The 22,354-nt window shown below is 42.0% G+C and overlaps 1 protein-coding gene and 1 pseudogene across 3 annotated transcripts in view; one reads left to right on the top strand and one right to left on the bottom strand.

The window, feature by feature from the left end:
• The window catches only part of EPB41L4A (erythrocyte membrane protein band 4.1 like 4A), a 262,636-nt gene that overhangs the window by 53,959 nt on the left and 186,323 nt on the right, over positions 1–22,354 (top strand). For 2 of the 3 annotated variants that reach the window (XR_010792817.1, XM_066603054.1), the window contains exon 2: positions 22,167–22,271. The exons of the other annotated variant lie outside the window; for it this stretch is intronic. Coding sequence is in view for 1 of the 2 variants with exons in the window: in XM_066603054.1 (XP_066459151.1) it covers positions 22,167–22,271 (105 nt within the window). In the remaining variant the exon portion in view is untranslated. The remainder of the gene's footprint in view (positions 1–22,166; positions 22,272–22,354) is intronic. 3 annotated transcript variants of the gene reach the window in all.
• Positions 149–8,698, bottom strand: LOC136627191 (3-mercaptopyruvate sulfurtransferase pseudogene; annotated as a pseudogene).

Below are 22,354 nucleotides of genomic sequence, written 5' to 3'. Positions count from 1 at the left end.
AGACTTGGGAAGACCCAAGTGTGAGCAAGCTGATTTTTGTTTTTTAAACTAAATCACAAGTCATCAAACAGAAAGAGGTGATAGTTACTTATTGATTCATTCCTCTGCCCTCTGAAACCCCATCTTTAGGATTTGCCCTCATGTACCGCTCAACTCAAGATCCATCATATATGACAGTATCTTCTTTACCGCAGAGAAACACAGACAGATCAATGTGGCAGGCTGTGACGCCAGAGCCACATGAGACTACTAGAGGACCAGGGAGATCAATGCCCCTTTCTTGGAACACACTTCCGAGCTCTTGAGGAGATTTCTCAGTGTCCTCTTGTGTGAGGAAGCTTGGGAAAGGGAGACTAATAGATCCAGAGATATGTCCAAGTTCAATTCCTTCTCTGGGTTCAGTTTCAAGTCCTCTGAATGTCTACTCTGGCATCTACCACTTAAAATTTCTTCTTTTCCACATTTTCTACCATTTCCTCATATCCCACAACTTGGGATATGTCCAGCTTTGCTTGGAACTCAGTTGGTTGTGGACGGGACTCCTTCGCAGAGTTCATGGGATGTCCTTCTCTAAGCCAAGCTTTAGGTCCACCATCCAACACAGAGACTTAGGGATGTCCAAATATTCTAAACATCTGCCATAGCCGAGGAGCACTGAAAGAGCCAAAATCACTTGCATCATATACAATAAAATGACTGTTGGATACCCCAAGCCGTCCTGTGTATTAAACAAACTGGTCTGCAGTGGGTAGCATATGGCCATAAGAAGGGGTACGATCTCTACAAGCATCAATGTAAAAAAAGTAAGCTTCGGCAATATGGCGTTTCTTGTACTCCCACCATGCATCACGTCCAGATTTGGCAAGATGCCAAGGAGCATTAAGAATATGAAGCGTTCCCTTTAGAGATAAGCCAGGTCATATAGATTCCCCAAGCCAACAAGAACAAACCAAGGCACAGGGTAGTAGTTGATGAGTCATAATGAAAATACTAGGATACAACAGCCCTGACAGCCACCGCACATCTCTTACCTCTGCCACCTGTCGTCCTTCCTGTCACACAGCTGGTCTCACCCTCCTCAGCCCCTGGCGCCATGTCCACCTTGTCATGGTTACTGCCCTCCAGCAGTGCAGTGGCTGTCACTTCTCAGGACCCAACCACCTGAGGGGAGATGTGGAAGATAGGCTCACACAGCACAGTAGTATAGGTGAGCTTATTCTCCTAATTCGGGGAGGTTACATACTGTAATTAAAAATCAAAGTGAAATCATTTCAATGGCGAACACAATAAAAATAATGATAGCGCTCCCCCCACCAACCTGGATGAGATTTTAACATCTCATCCACTTAGCTGCTACTTTATTACCCATCAGGTTTACTGTCCATAAATCAAGATGGAAACTCTACTGCATATCTACTATGTGTGAACATGCCTGGAGGGTAACACTTCATTAGCGACTCTCCTCTTTCTACATTCCACTTTGACTATTATGAATGGGAGGCCCCTTTGCCCATAACAAGATGTTTGTCTTTTTATCAATATTTCCCACTCTTTTCATGGAAACTTACCACCCACTCACACTAGAAAAAAAGTGGATTAACCAGTTGGATGACTTCCTTAATTCTCTTACTAATCTGATTGGTTATTATGGACAACTGCTCCAGTTTCTGAACTAATATTTTTACGCATGAAACACAATGGATTTATATTGAGCTACATGCAGAACCTGTTCGAAAAAAATGCACATCTTGAGGTAATGTTTCATAAGTCTTCTTTCATGACAGCTTTAGCTCTGGAGCAGCGAAGCATGCTTGAGTGAATGTTTAACAAAAGACAAACAGTACAGGGTTAGAGAATGCTACTTTATTTCACTGACTGTCAAAAACTGTTACAACAAACGAGAAAGTTGATACTATTTCTGAGTCTTAGGGCAAGTAGACTTTAGGAATCAGTCTATTCTGAGTGTCACCTTCAATATTTTAGTAGCCACAGTAGAAACTTTGCACACAAGCAACTGAGAACAATTGTCCCCGGTAAAAAAAACTTTGGTTCATTGCCTCCTTGGAGTTTGGGATTAGTCCAACTCTGTTTTAGAAGCACTGGATCATATAAGACAGGTTAAAAAGTTATTCCCAGCTTAAAAAGTGATAGGATATTAGTAGAATATGTTATCATTTTATGATTGGTGGGCGTCTGACCTCGATGTCCCTCACTGGTTGTAAAAATGAAGGTGTTCTGGTGTTGATTTACCACTGCATCCCCTTCATTGTTTTCTAAGTGATTGGGTACATTCGTAGTCCCCTGCACACCTGGATGGGTGGCAGCACCACTGTGCAGGGAAAACCTATAAGTGGTCCATTCTGTGTGCGTAACGTATATGACCAACCCTATGCAATGCAATGATCATAAGATGCTGTGTTGTATGGCAACATATATGTAAACTGAATGCATTGAATTTACAATTCTTGCAATGATGCTTACTGGGGGCACCAAAGGTAGAGTGCTATGATTTCTTTGTTTCCTTGTTCATTTCTGAAACTGAAAAATCTTTTTTTTACTTTAAAAAAAAGGGATCCTTTTATCCTCTGGTCAATCATAAAATGATGGCATACCTTAGATTGGAATAACCCTTTAAATCTTATGAAGCAGATGGTGTAAATGTCACATACTTCCCTCTGGGAACCCCAATTCATGTTGAGTAAACTTCTAAGTATATCGTTGGGAAAAGCAACATTTCTGTGCTGTCTGAAATCGGGTGATATGACATATTTGACATTCTTCTCATGTGGCCTTTAGTGTAGACCTATTACACATGGTGGAGACCGCTATAATGTGAACTGAATTAATTTTAAAGTGCCATTAATTGCGGCACACTGTACATATGAAAAGGGTTTCGATTCATTAAATATGAAAAAACACACAATAAACAAGACTAAATGAGTGACTACAGATGGGTACAAAGAAGGAGCAGATCCTGCCTGTGAGGACTTAAAATATATAAAGGAAAAAAAATCTATAAGGGGAGGAGAAAATAGTTCAGACTAGAAGCTGCTTGTATAGTAGTAGAGTAGAGATATAGCAGGTTGTAGGCTTCTATGGAAGTGGGTTTTCAGGTTGCTTTTAAGGGTTTTGAGAGTGAGGAATAGTTTGATAGATTGGGGTAGCAAGTTTCAGAGTTTGGGGGATGCACGGGAGAAGTCTTGGATACTGTTGTGAGGAGTAGCTAAGAGGAAAGCAAATGAGGAGATCTTCTGAGGACCAAAGATTACCTGTCGTGAGGTATTAGTAGATTAGGTCAGAGATGTATGGAGGGCACGGGTTGTGTACAGCCTTGCATGCTATTCTTAAATGTCCAGTTGTGAACTATTAATGTCCTAGCTACAAGATAGGCCATCAATAATAGATCAGCGGGAGTTTGTTATCCGGGACCCCTGCTAACCAAGTGTTTGCCAAGCTGGTGTGCTTGTGCAGTGAGCTGATTTCTGCGGAAGCAAACTGCTTTGTCCCCACTGCAGTGAATTGGCTTGGCATTACAGGCAAAGTTGATATTATAGTGAATGTTCTGGTGAAAAGCTGATAGCTGGCTGCCCTCTTTGGCCCGCCGATCTACTATTGATGACCTATCCTCCAGATAGGCCATCAATAACTTACAACTGTACAACCCCCTTTAATATTTTGAACTGAATTAGCATGGCAGTGGCTAGCCAGTGAAGGTATTGGTTTCAGGGATAATGAGGGGAGAGGCTAATTGGCCAGGCAGCAAAGTTGAAAGTGGATTGGAGAGGGTTAGAGTGTGTTGGATGGGAGGCTACATAAAAGGATGTTGCAGTAGTCTGTGTAAGAGATATGGACATTAAGTAGTATTTTTGTTGACTTAAAATTGAGGAACGAGCGCATTTGAGAGAAGTTTTTAAATTTTGAGGCGGCAGGAGGTTGTAAGGGCTTGGATGTGCAGTTTGAAGGACAGGGAGAAAACACGTTACACAGAGGTAGTGCGTTTATGTGACTAGAAAGTGTAGAGCCGTTGATATTCATATTAGTTTCCTAGTTTTTGCTTCATCTCTGTAAGAAACTCTAAGTAAAACTTGTTAGGACATCACTTCGGGCAACAGAGGTGAGCTGCAGCTCTTATGAACTGAGCACAGCATGATGACTGGCAAATTTTAGCCTAGAGGGCAAGCACAAAGCACTGTACCCATGAGTAGTTGGCAATGTTTGGGTATAATCACACAAGGTACATTTGCTACAGATTTTCTGCAGTGGAAAAAAAAATCTACAGCAAATGTGCAGTAAAATCTGGACCATTGTGTGTTTTATTTGAAATGCATTTTGGTGTGGATTTTGATGCAGATTATCTGCAAATTATTCTGCTGTCAAACATCCACAGCAAATCCCACTACATGTGAATGCACCCTTACTTTGGAAATAGTATGGCTGACAGCACCCAGCCAAACCATGTGCAAAGAACTAGCTGGCAAAACTGTGCGGCCATTGGCCATCATGGCTGGGCATGGTTTTGCTGTGTGTAGCTAGTCTGCCATATCCTTCCACCCTTATTTCATTTATAAATATGGAATCAAAACTAACCTTGGTATATAAATACAGCACCAGAACCAAGCTAATAACAGAAATACAGCACCAGGGAGAGAAGCTCATAACATCAATACAATACCAGAACCAAGGTTATGAAATGACGTACCAGATGATGCTCTGTACATAAATACAGCACCAGAACCAACCTCCGTACATAGATACAATGCCAGAACTAACCTTGGTGCATAAGTACAGAACGCCTGAAAAAATTAAATATTCTCTAAAAAAAACCTTTATAATGCTCTGGCTTAGATACAGCACTTCAGCTCTAGTATACCTCTAAATAATAAAGTTACCATATAATGTATTAAAATGCTCTTCACGATCACCTTGCAGGAGCTTTAAACCCGCATTCTATTTATACACGATGGTGTAGATTTAAAGCCCAGGACAAAGCTCCATAAATTCACAGTGCTTGCTCACTAAAGGGTTAATAGGGGCACTTGTGTCTCCCCCCCCCCTTGTAAGAAGAGCTCTTATGTGACCCCACTTGGTAATAGAACACCCTCTTGTGGCCCCAAATATTAAGTGCCCCTCTCTGAGGCCCCACTTACTGCATTTCCCAAAAAGTAGGACATATCCTGAAAATAAGCCCTACCCTGATTGGGGGAGTGGGAGCTTGAAATATAAGTCCTACCCCGAAAATAAGCCCTAGCTGCACAACAAAAGAAAAAGACAATACTTATCTAGCAGGCGCCGTCCGGGTTCCTCCCGCTGGCCTCTGGAGCGCCAGCGCTCCTGCTTCAGTCCTCAGCAGCAGACAGAACATCGCTTTCTGGTAACAGACTTCGTAAACCCCGTCTTCAGGAAGTGATGGCTCTGATTAGTTCTCAAGCAGCTGAGCCAATCAATTCAGCGATTGATGAACCAATCACAGCCATTCAATGCAGTGATTAGTTCATCGAGCGCTGCATTGATTGGCTCAACCGCGACACTGAGGGACCTGAACGGGGCCTGCTAGGTAGGTAAGTATAAGACATCCCCCGAAAATAAGACCCTATGCCTCTTTTGGCACAAAAATTAACATAAGACTTGGTCTTATTTTTGGGGAAATACGGTAGTAATATGTTCCTCTGTGGCCAAACTTAGTAGAATCCCCTAGGTGCCCCATGCATGTTTAGAACTGCCTGGCCCAACTCCTGAAACTCAGCCTGCTGTAAGGGTAAAGCATGAACACATTCACACACACTGGGTGCTGTCTTCTTTCAGTCTCCATGCTATCTTGAATAGACACTTCTTCAATCCTCCCCCTATCTGGCACCAGTGCTCAGAGTACAGTGAGTGCCGAGGCCAGCCACCAGTGCTTGGAGTACACTGCTTCTGTAGCTCCCATTTACTTCAACGAGAGCTATGGAAAGTGCGCAGCACTAAGGCTGGGGTCACACTGGGCGGATTCCCGACGCAAATCCCGTGGTTTGGCCGCAGCGAAAAACCGCAAGATTTCCGCCGGGAGAACCGCCGCGGAAAAACCCGCGGTGGCTTTGAAGCGGCCCGGCCGCTCGCTCTTCCGCTGCGGCCTGCGCTCCCATAGAGGGGAGCGCGGCCGCAGCGGAAAGAAAAAAAGAATGGACATGCTGCAGTCGGCAAAGCTGCGCCGCAGCCGCGGTTTCTGCCGGATTAACCGCAGCGGATTGGCCGTCCCGTGTGGACGAGATTTCTGAGAAATCTCGTCCACGTGGCTGGCTAATCTCGAGATTAGCGGCCGAAGGCGGATTTGCCGCGACGAAATTCCGCACGGAATTTCCGCGGCAAATCCGCCCTGTGTGAACCCAGCCTAAGAGTTCAGCTCTCTCCATAGGCTGTGGCCAGTAGCCATGGCAGCAGCTTCCCATTTTGGATATGAAAATCTGATATGGGGATACCCTTATAAATCTCCCAATTATGCTAATGAAGCATGATTATTGATAGTTATGCCCAATTGTATGAATATCCTTTTCGGTTTTTGCAGATTAGTCATACTGTGATAAGTGTTTCTTAATTTTCTATGTCCCCGCATCACTCGGGCCATAAATAACGCATCCAATATGACTATGTTGTTTCACTAAGGAGTAATCACATTTTTCTGATAATGTATTTACTATGTAGTCATTAATATAACGGCGCTTGCCTGGGATAGATGGCTTTAGATATTTTATTACCGCTCACATACCAAGGGGCACATCTGAAAAGGACAGCAGTCATTTTCTCATTAATACCTGTCTGTCAACAGCAAACATTACAGCAGCAGCACTTCCTCAGTCACAGAGATAACAAGAAATGTCACATAAATCCTTAATGCGTTCCTTCCTTGCAGATGTCGGTGGGATCTGGATAGCATTGAAATCCATGTTACACGTAATCTGTGCATGCCATGACATTTCTTTTGTGTGTTTTTTCTTTTTTTAAACTTCAGTTTGTAAATTCACATTACGCTCTCAAGTATTTTTTTGCTTGGCTGTATTTGGCATCAACATTTTTTGGGTTATTGAGAGATTCTGTTGCACATCAGCATTAAATTAATATTCTAAAGAGGAGACAAGTTTGGACCACTGATTTGGGCAGCTGGTATGTAGGGAACTAGTTACTAAACATTGCTGATTGTTAGCTATCATGGTTATCCTAAAATGATTGGCACTTGGCAATCAGAATAATTGGTACTATGCACTGGCCAACTGTCACGTCCGTGCAGTGCATGAACACCTCGCTCAGCACGGACACTGGGTGAGGATTACCACTATAGCAGCTGAAAGACTATTGCACTGAAGAACAGTGCGCACCACAACTGAAGTACGTCACCCAGCTGTAAGGCCCGTGCGACACCAGAGTATAACACTCTGCACGGCGACAGGGAATGTACACACAGTAGAAAATAACTGCACACCACGCTATGCGGGACGGTAGCACCACTCCAGGAGAGAGGAGGCCTGGCCCTAAACTAGCAGGGAGATGACGGTTCTCTGCCTAAATCAGGATCATCACCTCGATAAAGGCGGCCCTGCGGTCTTCTTTCTGGGCCCTGATAGTCCCTATATGACACCACAAAGTAACAATAATAATGGAAATCAAAATACAACTGATAGCAAGCAAATAGCCCTTAACTAAAAATGTAGCAATTCACCCAGGCTAGAGGAACACCAGACACCAGCCTTTCCTCTAGAAAACGGAATAAGCAGCGCTGAACACCAGAAGGGGTGAGAATAAATAGCGACACTGCACCTGAAAACTGGCAGAGTGAATAGGAAACCACACCTCCACCCTACTCCCAGGCATGGCTAATCCAGCATGCAACCATGCAGCAAAGGCAGACAGCACCAGCAGAACTCTGCATATGGTGCATTAACCCTTGACCTGCTTAACAAGACAACAGTTCTTTGGCCCGTGTTGAGGCCACCACACCAGGACGTTGTCGCGACCGACAAGCCACGACACCAACATCATGTCCCGTTGGCTTGTAATTGCCAGGGTCAGGTTCATGACAGTCACTTGGTACCACAAGCAGCAAGTCACTGTTTCTTCTATTAGATAGCGAAAAGTATGAGGGGGAGACTGACTGCTGCATTAGTAGTGTCATAGGATTCATGAATTGAAATTACTTATCAAACGCCTTCAAACGCGTTCACTGGATTGACTTCTTAAAACTTAACTTTAAATAAATTAATCAAATAGAAGGCTTCAAGACTAACAGACAACAAATAATTTTCGTAAAAAAACACCCTTCCCAAAGGAGGGATTTTTCTTGTGTTCCCACTGAATATTGTTTGTACTTCTATTACCTGAGAAACCCCAGTATGACTGCTTATTAGTTAGAGATCGTATACTCTCTTTAGGACAATATCATGTGAGCCACGGGTCCTTCAGTCCAGGTTACCCCAGAGTGAAATAGCAGTCACTTGTGCCTATTAATGACACCCAGAATGATTTCCAGATTGATATCAAACAAAAATGTGCACCTTTAATTTTTCAAAGAGAATGGGTGGTGCAAGAGCACTGTTTTTAAAATCTCATAGGAAAGGATTATTTATTCTCCTTACCAATTTATTGGGGGGATGTGAGCAAAAATGATCTGGGCTAGTTTATATACACCAGACTCCAGATTATGCTTAAATCCAGGAATAATTTGCCACATGACCCAAAGTATGTTTGTGTCACCCGTTAGGTTTGATTGGGGCACAACCTAGTTTAGACGTATATCCTAGTTTTTACTCAATGGCGAATTTCCTAGAGGTGGGCGCTCCTAGTTGATCATGCCCTCCTCAAAGATCCTACTAAAAATGTCTTATATCAGATGGTTATAGTTATCTTGTTTTTTCATGGATATTTAAACTGTGGTTCTATGGTTCATCACGTTTCATCGTAAGACCGACTCCTCAGGATCCTTAAGGCCCATTTACACTGGACGAGTATCGTGCAAACTATGCCCGACAATCGTCCCTGTATCCCGGTGCTCCTGCACGGGAGCTAGCACAGCCGGCTGGGTCACGGAGCAGCCAGCAGGGGGGCGGGGCAGTACAGGAGATTTCTTCCTCTCACTTCCCCGTCCCTCTCCATTGAGATACACAGCAGCCATTCGCTACTGAACAGCGGCTGTTTATTACGATGAGCTATGATCTTCATATCATCTTGGGCATCGTTTGCCTGACACTCGTCCAGTATTAATGGGCCTTTACTGAACTTTCTACACCCTCAATGTCTGATGTTGGTGTGTAAAGCTTATCAGATGGCAGGTAGATACCCAACCTAGACAGGGTCCAGTTTGTTAATACACTCCTAGAGCCAAATTCTTTAGAGCAAATATGAGCAATGTCTAGAGAAAGAAAAAGAAGAAATTCTTTTGAGAGAACAATATCTCCTAATCGGTCCTAATCCTGTCACTGTATATCACCAACCCCACATAATCGGAGCCAATACCCATATTGTTCGTAAAACTTATTGGAGTAGGGTACGTATCTAGATGAGAGCCTTAAATTGTTCTCATCAGAGTACGACCAATCTAACCAATGTCTAGATTAGTACTATTGCTCTCATCTATCCTATTGCTAAATAGGAGTAGATGAAATAGTAATAGCTAAAAGGTAGTAGCAGGAATGGTGCTGTCTATCCTGTTACTAAATATCCTAAGAATTGTGGTGATGAGCCACAAAATAACAAAAGAGCAAACAGGAGACCAAGCAAAGCCTCCAGCCTTGAAGGTAGGCTGGAGACATCTGATCTGATTTGAGCCCAGTGCTTCCTTATGAAGCCCACATGAGTGCTGCCCCTTCTGGAGGTAAGTACTGAACCCGCCAGTGAAAAGGGGGTACAACCTCCTACTTCCCTCCTTAGGGGGGTATTGTAGTTGCCCGAGTCAGGTTCATGGCAGTCACTTGGGACCACAGGCAGCTAGTCACTGCTACTTCTATTAGATGAAGAAAAGTATGAGGGGGAGACCGACGGCTGCATTAGTAGTGTCATAGAATTCATGAATTGAAAGTCTAATCTTTTACATATCAAACGTATGTTAGACTTTCCTCTTCTGTACACCAGTTCATGTTTTCTTGGTGACAGTCCTTATTGTAGAGCATATTCTCTATTGTTGAAGTAAAAAGTGCCTAAAATACATTTGGTGAGGGCCGTGTATGTTGTTGTTGCTGCAACATTTCTGGGTTAAAAAGGGGGGAGATTTAGTAGGTAAAGTTTTCCAAAAGTCCCCTCCACATTCACGGTACTATAAAGATAAAAGAAAGGTACTTGCCTATAAACCTGTAATTCAGTGCTGGGTATCCTTCCCATCCTGGATATATATAGATTATATATATAGATTATATTTTATATATATATTAGTTATTTTGCACACAAACAGCCACGCGAAAAGAGCACCTCTCGCGTGTGTAAAAAACACATGAACGAAGCTATGTGTGCGATCTACATTCGCGCATAATTTACTTTTCACCCGAGGGAATTCTGCACGGCTAGCAGCAAAGAAAGCGAGGTCCCATCTTTTTTCACGCAGCACAGACCTTAGATGCGTTAATTGTAGCCACGCATGTCTTATCTTTTGCAGATCCGAGCATTTTGCGCGTCTAAAAATCGTTCATGTGAACTCTTCTATAGGAAACTATTCAATCTAATAGACGCAATCTTCTCGCGCCTATAACGCACAAAAAAAAGCTAGTCAAAACGCGGATATAGATAGGTTAGTAGTACCTTACGTTAGATTTCAGCTATAAGATTTGGTTGTATCACCAACCAGCTGCGTCTCTTGTTACTAAGCAATGGAGAGACTGTTTTTTGGACTACTTAGCCAGGGGCAAGACCGAATCACGATCTATAATGAAAATTTAAGGACTCCCTAATGTATAATTACAGTGAGAAGAGGACCTGACGCTAAAGCCTACAACGTGTCACTAGATTGCAAAACCAAGAGCTATGAAAATATTGAAACCTAAACATGGAAGTAGACAATTATTTTGGCTTTTACTTTGCAATGTTTCACTAAAATCAGCGTTTGGAAGACTGGCATAAACCAAGCAGCGATGGGTTTCATGCTGACATTTTCTGTTTGGCTTATCTGCAGCTGCATTAGCGGTTCTCTATACAATCCTTGGGAGAGATGCTTTTTGGTTTTGTTTTTAATCTGAAAGCGGGCTTTCTACTCTTCACTTCATTATAGTAGTATTGAAGTGCTGTTTGTGGGTCTATAAAGCAGCTTTGTTCTCATCTGAAAGCCTTGCTTTTAGTGTTTTTTTTTTTGTTTTTTTTTTTGTTCATTGAAGTTACAATATTTAGTAATACTTAGTAATCTTGCTAATATAGTTTCTTTAATGAAGCAGCTGACATACTACATCTGTGTAGCAGAGATCTTGTTTTTCCAATGTTAACAGTTGATTGAGGTCATTCATGGTAACAAGATCTAAGAGCAGCAAGTCTACAGGATGAAACTTTACTGATAAGTGCATACAGTTCAACATACACCTATATGATCTATATATATATATATATATATATATATATATATATATATATATATATATATATATATATATAATATTAGCTATAGATGAATATTCATAAATCTTCATAACTATTATCCAAAATCTAGTGGAAAACCTTTGCAGAAGAGTAGGGGCTGATATCGAAAAGCGGAACCTGCTATCAAGCACATCAATTTGTTTCTTAGATAGCTTTTGAAAGCATACTCGTTCGGCCAATGGCTATTCGTGCTACCCAGCTGTATACATGCATGCTTGGCTAGACCATGAACACATGTTTTTTTAACCTTTTCAAGACGGGGCCCCTTTTTTTTTTTTTTTCATTTTCATTTTCTCCTCACCCCTTTAAAAAAAATCAGAACTCCTTTATTTATCCATTGACGTCGCTGTATGAGGGCTTGTTTTTTGCGGGACGAGTTGTAGTTTTTAATGGTGCTATTTAATGTACCATATAATGTACTGAAAAACTTTAATGGAGTAAAATGAAAAAAAAAAAACAACATTCCGACACCTTTCAGTGCGTCTTGTTTCTACGGCGCACGAACTGCAACAAAAACGATATGATAACTTTATTCAATGGGTCGGTTCGATTGCTACGATACCAAACTTTTTTTACTATACTACTCTTTTTTTTTTTTTCAAAGACATTTAATTTTTTTTCAATTATTACCTTCGGTCATCTTGTGCGTGCAATAGCTTTAAGTGCGGGGGCTTTAAATGCCGCTGTCAGAATTAAGAGTTAATAGCCGATCGCGGCTATTAGTTAACAGCTGACGCCTGCGCTGTATGTAAATGTACGTCCTGGAGCGGGAAGGGGTTAATGGGAAGAGGGGAATAATTTAAATTTGTATTTATTAAACTGATTTCTACTGAGAACAAAAGGATTAGTCATGTTAAAATCCAACATGCCCAACCTTCTCCGAAATCTGCTGTTGGGGGGAGTCAGGAGGCCTTCATACACATTAGATGATCGATTTAGTCTTTGCTTGATATTGGTCTAATGTGTATGGCCACCTTAAGATGTTCAGCAGATACAGTTGGGATTTTTGCCTGTCCAAATACTTCTGGCTTTGTGGTCTGATTACACAGGGTGCAGTTTTTTTCTAGAACATGGATAGTCATTATGAATGGGGTTTAGATGATGTCCTAGAGGGTTAATGTATCACTGACCAAAGTGGCAATGTTCTTTTTTACTTTGCTATCTTCACAAGCTACATTTATCTCCCCAAAACATTAGGTTATATAACCGGCATTTTCAGGAGAATGCTTTTCTGTACTATATATGATCGTTGGCACAGAGGTTTTTTTTGTTACTTTCGTCTATTTTGTAGAAAGCAGACTTTCTACTTTTCATCTCATAATACTAATATTCAAACAGTATTTATGGGTCTGTGAAGCGGCTTTTATTCTCTACTGAAAGCCTTGCTGATGGATATCTAGGATAAATGCGTTCTGCTATAAAGTTTCATAGTACTTCAAGCCTGGAATCAAGCACATGCTGATTATATATTACCAATACATGTGCTTCAAGAGCTTCCTACTTGAAATGCCAGCTATTGCAAAAAGAATAATATGCCCTTCTAGTCAAATAGAATGTAGAAGTACAACATTAAATGGATCTGCATGTTGTTTTTGAAAAACTTTTTCAGATTCTATTCATTACGCTGCAATTTTAAGAAAGTAACCCATTTACTCAGTGTATTCTTTTCACGTTGTTTTACCATAATTTCATGATTGACAATATTTTCATCTATTCCATTGCCCTTTATTTATTTCCAGTTTTTGTTGTCACTTCTGCTCTTTTGATGGTTAAATGCTCAGTGGATTACAGATTGTAAGAAGGCTTTAGACTCAGTACACACACAGCAAAACTTCTGTAGTGAAAAGTGTCACATGCAGATTTTGATGCAGATTCATCATTGATTTCACCTGCACCTTTTGAAGATGTGAAATCTGTAAAAATCCACAGGATAAATTGACATGACACAGATTGAAATTTACACTACATATTTTTGCCATAAAGTGTGAATGAGATTTCTTCATATCTCATTCCATGTTACTTGAAAATGCTGTCTTTTTTTTTTTTTGAATGTAACGTTTATTGGGCATTTCATATAGCCCAATACAAAAAAAAAGAGAGAGAGGTTGGAATATTTCATAGTATCAGATCTTTATCAATGCTTTTACAGTTAATTTTTAATTTAACACTGGACTTCTCAACAAGAGGAGCCAAGATTCCCAGCCTGGGGGTTTATAACAAAATAGAGCAAAAACTTTTAAATCTTTTAAAACTTTTTACCCACAGCACGACCACTTATGTAGCAAACACCCAGCATCCATGAATGTAGTAAAGGACAGAAGAAAAGAGACCTGTAGATCTCTCAAAGGAAAATAATCAGTCAGATGTATTTGATGCAGTAATGCAGCAAATTCCACTGTGCAGAAGTTGCAGTGTTTTGTAAAGTGCGAACATATCCTTAAAGGAATTCTGTCATAAGAAAAATTTGATACTTGCCTATTTCTCCTGCAGTCTCCTTAGCAGATCTTCTCCTGTTTCATCCAATCCCGAGAGGAATCACCTCACCGCAGGCCGGCCGATTCTTCTGCTTCCTGTGACAAAGCGCTCATTCACAGGCATTCTTCTTCCTGCCCGGCAGTGTATGCTACGTTACTAGTGACATCGATTTCACAGCCTAGCAGGGAGTGCCAAGCTATTGCAGAGACTGCATGTGCGCTGTCTCTGCAATAGATCAGCATTCCTTCCTAGCCAGTGAACGCTACGTCACAAAAGCGAAGAATGCGCATTTAATAACAAGCTGTCTGGCTTGTGGTGGGCTGACCCGGGGGAATGGACAAGATCAGCGAGGAGAAAATGCAGTAAGGAGTCTGCCTGGAAAACAATAGGTGAGTGTAGAATTTATTTACTTATTTTTTACAACAAAACCCCTTTAAGTGGATGCAATTCCAACCTCAGGGGCTCAGGGTAGTTTCACATGGGTGATAAAATCGTGCAATGCGAGAGTAAGCAAAAAAAAGCCGAATTATGAAACAAGTGATTTACAATGGTTTCCTTCACAATTGTGATGTTTTTACTCATATAATGTTCCGAGAAGAAAAATAGCACTGTGCCCTATCTTTCTGCGTTTTGCGTTTTGTATCTCCCATGTTTACCTATGGAGCCTCCTTTTTTTATCGCATTGAAAAGCACTAACTTGCGATTTTTGAGCAATGTGTTTTTAGCATTAGAAATTCCTATTGACTTTCATGCAATAAAATCTTGGCATAATCTTACAAAAAAAAGTGTGAGAATCGCAATCGGCAGCAATGTTTTTGCGAGAAAAAAGCAGCTCTAACGCTCAAGAATCGCAGAAAAAAAAGATGCAATTTTGCCACGCTTTTCTCATGGCAAAATCGCAATCGCCCATGTGAAACTAGCCTCACAGCTATCTCTACAATGAGGTAAGGTGCCCGCCGTATCGGGTTGAGAATGAATAAAAAGGTGGCTATATATGTGTGCAGTGTTCTGCATTCACTTCTATGGAAGTAGTGGTAACAGGCAAGCAAGCGTACTTGGCTGTCTCCATGTCTCCCATAGAAGTTAAAGGAGAGTGCTGTGGACGCGCCTGCCTGCCTCTCTAGGAAGGGTGGAGCTTGAGGGACCTCCATTTTGGAGATGGGTGCAGGTGCTAGAGACAACATCATGGTATATTCTGTAGATATGCAAAGAAATCCAGACTGCACATCCAAAATAAAATAATTATAGGTGCATGTTAATTTAAAGTGTCTGAAAGCAAATTGCAAATGTGTACAAAGTGTAACAGCACATTATTGGTGCCATAACATGTATACCAATAGTAAATACATGAAAAATGAACTGCAGTATTGCTCCACTTACTATGCAAAACACTGGAGTTCTTAGCCAGATTTTAATCAGGTTGCGAGAGCGCATCTGCCGGCAACTCCATCAAAGGGGCCCCAATATCCTCCTCTCTTTGGGCACATGGCCTCCACATTAACCAGGGCATTTAGGATGGTGGTGGAGAGTACATTTTTTGTATAGTATATTTAGCAGTATTGCAATTCATTATTCAATATTGTTCTATGTTATGGCACTGCCAGTGTGTTTCACTATATATAGTTGCAATTTTTGATTTCAGTCACTTGAAAGTAATATGCATCTATATTTATTTCATCTTGGATGTACTGCCTGAATTCCTTTTGCATTGAACATTTGGAAGTATGGCTGCTTTCATCATTGATGTGTGCTCCATCCTCATCTGTCCGAGTCATTTAAAATTAGCCCTGCCCCTACATTCCTTAGTTAATTTAGAGGCCATGTGCCCTAAGACAGGCGAGTTTGAATATTAGGGTCGTCTTCTTGCGGGCAGATACTCTCACATTTTGATCAAAATATGTGCGAAGAGCTCCAGTGTTTTGCGTAGTATGTTTAACAATATATTGCAATTTTTTATGTATTCACTATTGATATGTTGGTATGCTATTAGGCTGCCTGCACACGAACTGGTCCGATTCCGAATGTGGGACACCGCGCATACCTGTCATTTAGCTGCTTCATCTGTACTGCGGATGGTCTGCGCGGTTCGCCGTCGGACATTGGCAGTACATATTTTTTTTAAACTTCCTAGTGATGACGTGGAATCCCGCAACCTTTCTGCAATGTTAATTGCAGAAGGGCCGCGGGTCGGACGGCTTCCATTGACTTCAATGGAAGCCGTCTGCGTGGAATCTGCGTAAAAATCGAGCATACTGTAATATATTTTTGGAAAATTGCAGTCACTGTCGACTCGTGTGAGCGGACATGCAGATGCTCTATTGGTTTGAATTGGTGCACAATGCCGCAGATTGTCCACATGGGAGACTATCGCAGATTCCGCAATTCAAACCCAGTCATGTGCAGGCGGCCTTAATGTGCTGTTTCACTCATTTATGACATATCCACAGGAAATATGTATATACCTTTTAAGATTGGACTACCTCTTCAGTACTTAGTAAGCAACTCTTAAGAGTTGTTTCTCCTATTTAACTTGACCTCCTCTCCGGCAGCTAAATCATCAGGTCAAATGTGGGAAGTTTTAGGGATGCTTTAAAGGAACACTTTAAGCCTTTAAATAGATGATAAAAGTAAACCTAAAATTAAACCCTTGCCAACACTGTTTGCCAGTTGGCAGAATCTTCTACCTGCACCTGACACACCAAACTATCTTCTGCAGAGGAGATGAGTGCAGATTCCTGCCTGATCCCTTGTATTTTTGCCTGGCGGGTCACGGGTAGAGTTGAGCGAGCACGCTCGGATAAAGCAGTTACTCGAGCAAGCATCGCTCTTCTCGAGCAACTGCTTACTGGTCCGAGTGTGCTCGTGGGGGGGGGGGGGGGGAGGGGAAGAGAGAGAGATATCTCTCTCACGCTACCCCCCCCCCCCAGCACGCTCGGACCAGTAAGCAGTTACTCGAGAAGAGCGATGCTTGATTAACTGCTTTATCCGAGCGTGCTCGCTCATCTCTAGTCACGGGGCAGTGACTGGAGGCTCCTTCTGCCAGTTTTAGCCAGAGTCAGGTTTCTGAGTAGAAGGGGGATGCTAATTTCATATGGAAGAATATTTTCTTTATCTCATATCATTTTAAGCTTGTAATTTAGAAAAATATCCTAGAAACACCGTTTAAGGGAGGATTCGTAGGGTTTTTTGCTTATGTACATCTTCTTTTCTAACAAACATGGATTGTCAGAAACCTCCTTTGAAGCTTTATGTCCGTAGCACAAGGATCTAAAGAAACTAATGGTGAAGATGTAGGAATTGTCTTATATTTGTCTCATGGACCATTGATGCCTTTTCTGTATCAAGCAAGGCCTCAGCCCAAGAGAATCGTATTATACCACAGCATCATTGATCTATGCTTAATTAGCGGTAGACACATTAATCATTCAGCGGTGCATTGACAGTGTATAGATTAGAGTAAATCTGTCATCTAAAATAAGTGAGACTTGCCTAATGAAGCTAATTATTCTGCAATTGTGTTTAGACAAATTTTCTCCTAAGAGATTCAAAGTATATTAGTGAGAGTCAATGTTCCCCGGAATATATCCGTTTTTATTAAACAAAAAATATTTTCCAGAACGGCTTAATGTTAAAGCTAATCTATCATGAATCTAGTAATGATGAGAGTAATTGAAAAGCTGGCCTCTCACGGCAGTGGGATTGGCCAACAATCTAATAAGTATTGTTGGACCTTGACTGTCCCACAGTGTCTGTTATTGGCTAGCAGAAGGGTCAGACATGTAGGAAATCCCTGCGTTATCGTTTTTTCCCCTTGGAAGCAGTGCCAGAAGTGTCCACCAGCTAATTATTCTCCTCTCAGTGAGGCTTCTTTCACACAAGTGCATATCAGCCGGCCTTTTTCACTGCCGACCGATATGCACTGCGATCTGATGGATTGGATTCCAATGCATCAGATCACATGGGCGTATTAATGAAATGTAAAAGCTCCCGGCTGGGCCAATATAGTGCCGGACGTTTTTACGTCGGGCCCAAAAGATAGTCCTGGAACTATCTTTTGCGCCATAATACGTCTACCTCTGCATGGGCTCCTTTGGGAGACCATAGCAGCGGCCGGACATGGGAGGGAGTTTAGCAGGGTGGCAGAATTTTTACATGTGGTAATGGGCCAGCAATGGAGATTTTAAAGTTCACAGCATGTCAATTTCTTATGCAAATTTTCACAGCAGATTTCACTCCTAACAATGTAGTCGGGTAAATTTTGTAGCAAATAAGCTTTTTAGATATGGATTTTGCTGTGGATTTGTATTGCATTTTCTGATTCATTTCGTTGTTTCCTTACGAGATCACAGAAATGAATGCAACTGACGCTAGCAAATAGAAAACCAGATACTGGAAACATTAATTTGTAGGGTTGGTTAAAAAAGTAGAACCGAAAACCGTTTAAGAGTGTGTTCACAGCAAATCCGCCATGAATTTGGATGCACAGCCACACCAAAATGCGGAGCACATTTTTCAATGCGGATTTTGGTGCAGATCCTCAACAGAATTCATCCCAAATTGTATGGATTTTGGTGCAGTTTTGCTGCAAATTTTTTTTAGCTATGGAAAATCTGCAGTTAAGGGCTTATTTAGACGACCGTATATTGGCTCGGTTTTCACGCCGAGCCAATATACGTTGTCCTTGTCTGCAGGGGGGGGGAGGATGGAAGAGCCAGGAGCAGGAACTGAGCTCCCGCCCCCTCTCCGCCCCTTGCCACTATTTGCAATAGGAGGGGGTGAGATGGGGGCGGAGCTAAGCCCCAGCACTTAGCTCCGCCCCTGCCATTGCAAACAGTGGCAAGGGGCGGAAGCTCAGTTCCTGCTCCTGGCTCTTCACCACCCCCCCACCCCTTCCGCAGACAAGGACACCGTATATCGGCTCGGCGTGAAAACCGAGCTGATATACGGTCGTCTAAATAAGACCTAAGTGTGCATTCTTGCGTTGCTGTTCTTATTGCAGATCTGCAGTATATTTAAACCTTTCAATTGAACCCAAACTTAAGAAATGAAACCTGCTGCAGATCTGCAACAAAATTACAAAATCTGCAGCAAATCGGTGACGTGTGAACACACCTCTAGTTTATTTCTGAAGTATGTGCATTGATTTTGTTGCAGATGAAATCGCATCAGTAATTCATCAGTAGTTGCCTTGTATTTGCTTTCATGGACTTTATTATTATGCTTGAGAAAGGCGTTGTGTAACGCCGAAACGCGCCACGAGTTAAAACTCGTTAATTAATATATAGACCTCTGGTCTGTAACAATTTTTCAATCCCGGAGCGCAGGGAAACTTTTTTCTATTGTTGCTGAATAGACTATAATGGGTGAATTTTTTCACCAAAAAAACTGGCAAAAGTAACATTTGCTGCAATGTGGAAACACAGCTGTGAACAATACACCCATGTAAATAGATTTATAGATTTTCATTAGCTCCATATTACGGTGCACAAAACACTGACCAAATATGGATTAAAAATAAGCTGATCTAAGAGCGGCCTGGGCCTTAGATATATTGTAATGCAGTTAAGAGATACCATTTAATGACTACCTTAAAATAAAAGAAATTATCTTACAGCAAGCTTTCAAGACTCCTTGGGCCTCTTTACCAGAAGCGGTGTAACAAAGTATCTAAAGAAACACAAATACCATACTATACATATACACAAGAGAACAGAAGTGGTGCAAACCCCATTGAAATCAATGTGAAAGTTGCCAAACAGAAGACCTGCGGGCCGAATCCGACCCGCTGCCTCATTTTATGTGGCCTACCAGCTGTGCATCAAACCTATCAGGAATTGTACTCACCCAGTCTCTGCAGTTTCTAACTGGCGGCGGCAGTATAGAGTCTGTGCCCGCTGACCTCTCCTTCCCCCCCGGCGTTTGCATGGTATGCCCTGTAATGCAGCGCAAACTCTTGAGGTCAGCGGTTACAGACTGGGCAGCGGATGCTGCTGCTGCCGGATCGGAGCTGCAGGCTGCGTGAGTGGAAAGCCTGTAGGGATACTGCCTGGGCCAAAGGCTGATAAGGGGGTTGCTATTACTACTGGGAGTACTAAAAGGGTCACTATTCCTACTGGGGCCAATATAGGGATTGCTGTTACTCCGGGGCCCACTATGGGGGGCCACTATTATGGCTTATTCACAAGAGTGTAAGTGCATTTCGTTGATGCAAATATACTGCGTATTCGCGCCAGCAAAAATCGCTTATGCCTGCGTTTTTTGGCCATAGTAGCCAAGATGCAGGTTTCCTGCGTATTCACTGAATATTTGCGCCTACCCATTCACTTCAACGGCTTATTGTCATGCCAATCGTGTGAAAAAATACGCTCATGTAAACGAACCCATTGAAATCAATGGAAATGCAAACCAGAAGCCAGCTCCTCGGCTGGAAACCTGATTAAGGGCAACATGTTTGCCTGGAACATGTAAGACTGCACATGCTCCCCGTACCTCCATGTCTGTCTGTATTGTTTAATAAAGACAAAAAGATTTTATACCCGGCGCTGGAAAGCCTGTAGCCATTTTTTGTGCATTGAAATCAATGGGTTCTATTCACTACGTATAATGCATGCAAAAATTGCAGGTAAAATACACTGCGCAAATATGCACATATGAATAAACCCTTACTATACAATTACACTCAACCGTTTGAAGGCAACGAGAAGACAGAGTTAACATTGGCATAAGCATATTTACGTGCTCATTTGCGCTGTGTATTTGCATGATGGGTATTGCGTTTTTACACGGGCGTGTATTTTACAGTATTTTTTTCACATTAAATGTGCTCGTGAATAAACCCACTGAAATCAATAGGTTCTTTGCACTGTGTATTACGTGCGCAAATTTTGCGCACGTAATACGCAACGCAAATACACCCATGTAATGAGCTCTAAGGTTTATGTGGCCCTCTGTGAAAATGAGTTTGACACCCTTGGCCTAGCTGAACATAAGTTCTTCTGATTAAACTTTCCAAGCTTATTCACATGGGTGTATTTGAATACATTTTGAATAAAACACTTGATTTCAATGTGTTCCTTTACATTAGCGTATTTTGCACGACTATTTCATTCGTGCAAACACGCAGCATGTTCTATTTTCATGCGCATTGCACATGAAAGTAGCACATATTAAACTAATTTAAACTTAATTGCCTATTGAAATCAATGGGAGCGTGCTTGTGTTTTTTTGCGCTACAGTAAAATGAGCACAAGACTACAATGCCAGTCGTGCAAATGTGCAGCTAAATACGCTTGCGCCCTTGTGAAGCTGGCTTTAACCCTATAAGAGTGGTCTCACATCGGCATCGGTGGTTCTGCTTTCTTGCTCTGTTCGGGGAGCAGGAAAGGGGAGTCGCCTGACCAAGCAGCTCTGTCTGATGATGGAACCGAACAGCGTTGAATGGACCCCATTGACTATAATGCGGTCCATTCGGTTTCCTCTCATCCGCCTGGCATTTTATTAGAAGAAAGAACGCTGCATGCTGCACTAGTTCTTCCGGTATTCTTTGCTGGCTTTGCGCCGGATCCTCCGACCAGAAGTTCCGGGGCAGATGTGAAACCACCCTAAGCCAATAATAGAATATGAGAGTATATTGTTTGGTTGTATAAAAGAGTAACAGATAATGAAGTTCCATTGCCCTTTCTGACACCGTATTTTGTAGTGCTGATCCTTTTGTGGTGGTCTTCTTCGTAGCAGTGTGCAGTGTAATTTTCTCATGCTTTCAGCCGGTTTTCTTAGGCGCATTATGTAGCATTCAGGCAGCAGCAGGTGTTTCTTGTGTTTTTAAAATGTGAGTTTCTAGAAATAAGGAAGCACTCGTGAACAAAGAGCTGTCACTTGTCAGGCTCTGTACCGCCAAACACAAAAGCGGCACCTTCCCCTGGATTTCACGCATTTTGTGAAGTGAGTAAAAGGACAAAGGTCTTAAGAGTCTCTTGCTGTGAGGAGGCCAAACGTAGCTCCTGGTCAATAGTACCAGCCCCTCCACTTAGATAAAACCGTAGAGAATGCATGAATGACGTTGACAAGCCAGAGTATTCTCCTGAATAGATTCTGTACATTCTTTCCCACAGAAGTCAACCAAAGGCTCTGTTGTCCTGGACTACGTATTCCGTCACCTAAACCTTGTGGAAATAGATTACTTTGGGCTACGTTACTGTGATAGAAACCATCAGACGGTGAGTAAGAGACCGTGCGCATTCTGTTTGTCTGTGACCTTTTATATTGATGGAACTCACCCAAGGTTGAAGGAAGCTATAGA

Source organism: Eleutherodactylus coqui, chromosome 5 (genome assembly GCF_035609145.1).
Source record: "Eleutherodactylus coqui strain aEleCoq1 chromosome 5, aEleCoq1.hap1, whole genome shotgun sequence".
NCBI lineage: Eukaryota > Metazoa > Chordata > Amphibia > Anura > Eleutherodactylidae > Eleutherodactylus > Eleutherodactylus coqui.
Note: the sequence above shows the minus strand (reverse complement) of the source record. Positions and strands in the feature narration are given on the sequence as shown.